Source organism: Silene latifolia, chromosome X (genome assembly GCF_048544455.1).
Source record: "Silene latifolia isolate original U9 population chromosome X, ASM4854445v1, whole genome shotgun sequence".
In the NCBI taxonomy this organism is placed as follows: domain Eukaryota; kingdom Viridiplantae; phylum Streptophyta; class Magnoliopsida; order Caryophyllales; family Caryophyllaceae; genus Silene; species Silene latifolia.
In genome coordinates this window covers 16,392,686-16,397,266 of record NC_133537.1, presented here as the reverse complement: position 1 = coordinate 16,397,266, position 4,581 = coordinate 16,392,686, and the positions used below count along the sequence as shown (strand labels likewise).

At 34.0% G+C, this 4,581-nt stretch overlaps 1 protein-coding gene across 2 annotated transcripts; it reads right to left on the bottom strand.

Annotated features, from left to right (window-relative positions):
* Positions 1–796: 796 nt before the first annotated feature.
* LOC141623028 (protein SHORT INTERNODES-like) lies at positions 797–4,252 on the bottom strand. 2 transcript variants are annotated; one of them, XM_074439060.1, is made up of 2 exons: positions 3,013–4,252; positions 797–2,501 (listed from the first exon to the last, which is right to left on the bottom strand). In XM_074439060.1, exons 1-2 carry the CDS (start codon positions 3,674–3,676, stop codon positions 2,134–2,136), a joined length of 1,032 nt encoding a protein of 343 aa, XP_074295161.1. In that variant the 5' UTR covers positions 3,677–4,252; the 3' UTR covers positions 797–2,133. The 2 variants fall into 2 exon arrangements, with proteins under 2 accessions (XP_074295161.1, XP_074295160.1); XM_074439059.1 differs by having other exon boundaries at positions 798–2,501; positions 2,998–4,251.
* Between the last annotated feature and the right edge of the window lie 329 nt (positions 4,253–4,581).

Genomic DNA, 4,581 nt, shown 5'->3' with positions numbered 1-4,581 from the left:
GAGTGCAGTAGATAGATACTGTATATAGGAGAGTGGGATAAAGCTGACAGCGCCCAAAGTGAAGTTAATAATCTCCAACCTACGAACGAACACATCCCTGCATCCCTGCTTCTTTTCTGAACCGGCAACCAAGCGGCTTAGCTGCTGTCTAAAGTAACCCATGTCTATATCTCCAACATTAACCCTTTTTCTCCTACTTATTTCTGAGTTCTTAATAATAAGTAAAACTAACTTGACTCGAATTACTGAATTATATTAACCCGACTTGCTTACCTGAACTGAAATTATGTCGAAAAGACATGACCAATATGTGGATAGAGAGATTGCTCCACTCCGAGACTCCGAGAGCATATGAGCGCGGCTTCTCTATTTTATGCATGAAGAGCGCATAAATAGCATACAAAAACAAGTTATATCACGAACAAATATCAATATTCCTAGAGGTGAATTCAATGCCCTAAAATATCAATATGCCTAAACATTATGTCCCAGTTATTTGTTGTCCTATTTTATTTTGGGTGTCTTAGTCAATTGTTATCCTTTTTATTTTAAGATTGCATTTGATAAAACAATTTGATCTTTCACACTCAATTTGGTCCAGTTGTCATCTAATAATTAGCCCCCTCCTCTTTTTTTGGTCTTTATGCCAAAATCAAAGGATAACAATTGACCGGGACGGAGGGAGTAGAATTCAAGTCGCTCGAAAACACTACTAGCTCCAAAACAATGCAACATTCCATCATTGACACTCACTGCCAAAGAGGACGACAAAGTAACATATAACATGGGCAAATCATAGGATTTATATATTTTATTGAAACAGAATGTTTGTTTTACGAGTACTATATTACTCTACATTCACTCAAGTAAATAAGTGGCAGAATTAAGGATTTTAGAAGATTAATTATGTTGTACACCGATCAATTATATGCTTAACATTTCATATAATCATATAAATAAATGACATTTTTAGTCTATAAAAAAGTTGCTACGTACTATGTATAACAGTTTTATTCTATAATTTGTGTATTAATAAACCTTTCCTAAAATTTCCGACCAGTGTTTAGGCTTCGAAATTTCGGATTTTAACAATACTACATAAAATTAGTAAGCATTTTCTTCATATTACTGTCAATCACACACACAAACACGACAGTATATCGTGTTTATAAATTGTGTCAAATGAGCCACTTAGATAGTACAATGTAGGGATGGGGTTTCGAACTCCAAACTTATTGCACATAATAACTCCATTTTAACCACTAAGCTAAGATATTTTTAGTCCCGTATATCATGTTTAACATCACATATTATGTCTCGGAATCATGTGCACATCCCAATCAACTACTTCAGTTTGCACAAATTAAAGTTGTGAAAACAATCTCTTACGAGTATAAATACGATCAATATGCATTTGAGAACCTCATTTCATATTATACACCTTATTTAATGATAGTTATAATAACTAGCAATGTTGTATACATAACATGTACAAAAATAATTGTAACATTAAATACTATTCCGGAAATGGATCATCTTCATTTCTTTTCTCTCTATTTCCACTCACAATCTCCTTAAATAATAATTTCCTCTTTCACCCTCATTTCCCTTTATTTTTATGCGTAAAGTTAGAACCGTTAGATGTTGTCAATATGCGATCCGGGCCATTAATAGGTACTTGTCTCTCCATTTCTTTTGAGGAAATGGAGAGAAAATGGACTCTAATAATTATATATGCTCTAGGTTAGAATACATAACTATGCTCTAGGTTAGTTATTAGTAGTATATCGATATATGAGCACAAACTCTTGAACGAGACTATCTTACAATAAGTTTTTAAAATAGTGATTCAAATTACTCTTAAAAAAATTGCTTAAGAACAAGAATAATACAATTTTACAAATTATACTCTATAATTTACCTTTATTTTATTAATAACAACCAGCAAATGAAATGCTACATAATCCTGCTCAAATTTAAACGGGAACATACAAATTACACCAAACAACAATTTCCCCTCCCTTAAAATTAAATAACCTAAGTAAAGAGGGCAGACAATAAGAAAGCAAGATCGACAAAGAAATTCCCTAAAAATAAAATTTCATTTTGAAATTTTGATGATTATGATTATTTCTAGGGTCTTGGATTAGGGAAGAATTGCGTACCAGGAGGCATAAACGGGCTGAGCGGCGCAGGATACAATGACGGATCTATATACCCCAATGCTGACGAGGAACCGCCAACAATTGCGGCCGTAGACGTAGCAGGTCTCGCTGCAAGGTTAAGCAGCGGACCGCTACCATAACCACCACTAGTACTAGTACCATGCTGATTATCAGCAGGGCCCTGATCATAGAGAATTCCCTTGAACACATGCCCTCCTATTCTCACAGCTGTCTGATACGCCACCTCGTCATCGCTGTCATTCATCGAACTCACCCTAACGCAACGGAACAACGCCGATGAGCTCACTTCAGCCGGGAAGTTCCCCAACTCCATACCTACGTATGTATCATCAATTAACAAATACCAACAATCAGGGTTAGGTCAATGTCAATACAGATATATCCGTCTTTATATTTTAAAAACAAAACAAGTTAAATATCAAATTGATTATTATACATATAATTATAATTATGCTAATAATTGTAGTTTGACTGTTGAAAAATACACCCAATAGTGTGGAAAGTAAGATACTGTAGAGATTAAAGAAAGCAGGAAAATGAGGGTTTTGCGTACATGAAACAACAATGATGTCAAACATACACGAAAAACACGGAATAAAAAAGATGTTTTTGCAGCCTCTCCTTTCTTTTCTATCAATCTTATTATTTGTCAGGAATACTAAACTACAGTATCAACTAAAGTATTTTTGTTTTGCGTATACCAAAATTTTTATTCTCTTTAAATTTTCCCATTTATTTATTTATATCTACATCAACACGCAAAAAAAAAAAAAAAACATGGATCTAAGTATATAAAACAAGTAAAACATACCCAAAGATTCCATACCATAAGATGTGGTAGCGGTAGCGGTAGCAGCAGTAGTAACAGCGGGAGTAGTAATAATGGGCAATTGTGAAGGAATTATTAAAGAAGAGGAGGAAGAGGTAATAATATTAGGAAGATTATTATCTCTCCTCCTCTTAACATTCGAACCACCACTACCCAATTGTTCTTGTCCTTCATTCGGGTGGTGGTTGTGGTGACGGTGACGACGAACAGAAGCAGGAATCCAAGTACTTTTAACATGAGTAGCACAATCAAACCCGCGACTTTTACAGCATGTTCTACATCGCATGTGTTCACAATCTTTTTTGGCTTGGTTTCCGCAATCTTGACAACTTATTGTCCCACTACCACTACCACTACCACTAGTTTCACTCATCCGTCTCATCATCATTATACGGTTATACTCTTCACCACCATCAGATCCAACGGTTTCGGAATGATAAATCGGTTGCGGTTGAGGTTGCCATGACTCGTAAGTACTACTAGTACCTTCTTTGTTGTCCATGTTGTTGTAGTGATAATATGTTGAGGAAGATTCATGGTTCCTAGACAAGTACTCCCAATTATTATTATTATTATTATTATTATTATTATTATTATTGTTATGATTTTTTGGTTGTTGGTGTTCTTCAGTTGTACTATTGGATGAGAAAAACCCTGCCATAATTTATACCAAAAACCCCTAATTTCAACAAAAACATACCCTCCATAACATATAAAAATTAAAAATTACATAAAATTATAAGATACCCTAAAAAATAAAATAAATAAAAAATGTAAGTGAAAGATGAATAGGAGGGAACAAAAACTGAGAAGGAGCAGCAGAAATGAAGGAGGAAAACAAAGAGAGAGAAAAAAAAAACAGGAATTGTTAGCACTGCACCGCCGCCATAGCTAATTAAAATTCACTGAGCAAAGTTGAAATAATTAAAAAATTAAAATGAGAGTATATTTTGGGGGAGTGATGTTATTTTGGGGTGTGAGGAGTAATCATATGAATATATGAAATAAAATAAAATGGGTTAAATTAGCTTTTTTGAGGAAATTTTAGCGTTTTCTTATTTGTTTGTTTCTTGGTTGGTTTGTTTATCCCCATTATCTTTCTATTCACTGTGGATTGTCCTAATCTCAATATCTGGGTACTATTTGCATGCTTGTATCAAATGGTGGTCATTTTGCCACGTGGTGGGTTGTCAGAATTTGATCATTTTGGTTTAAGCTCTCTTTTTGCCTAAATTGTTTACTTAAGTGGAAAAATCCTATTAAGAAAGGGAAAAATGAAGTTTGAATTATTTAGGTAAATATTGAGTTATTAAAAGCAAAGGAACAAGCTAAGGGCTAGTAAGGACGATTGCTCGGTGGATGACGAAAATTTCAATGTCTTTAGCTAAAAATATTACTCTTAATTTCACCTTATATGGTTATACCATTACTTTACCTTAATTATGTTCAAAGTTTAATTCTGCCACCAAAGAGAGAACCAGCTGGTAAAGATAATTTCTACGGTAATAGATACTAAAAACGGCAAAGAGAGAACCAGCTAGTAAAGATAATTTCTACGGTAATAGA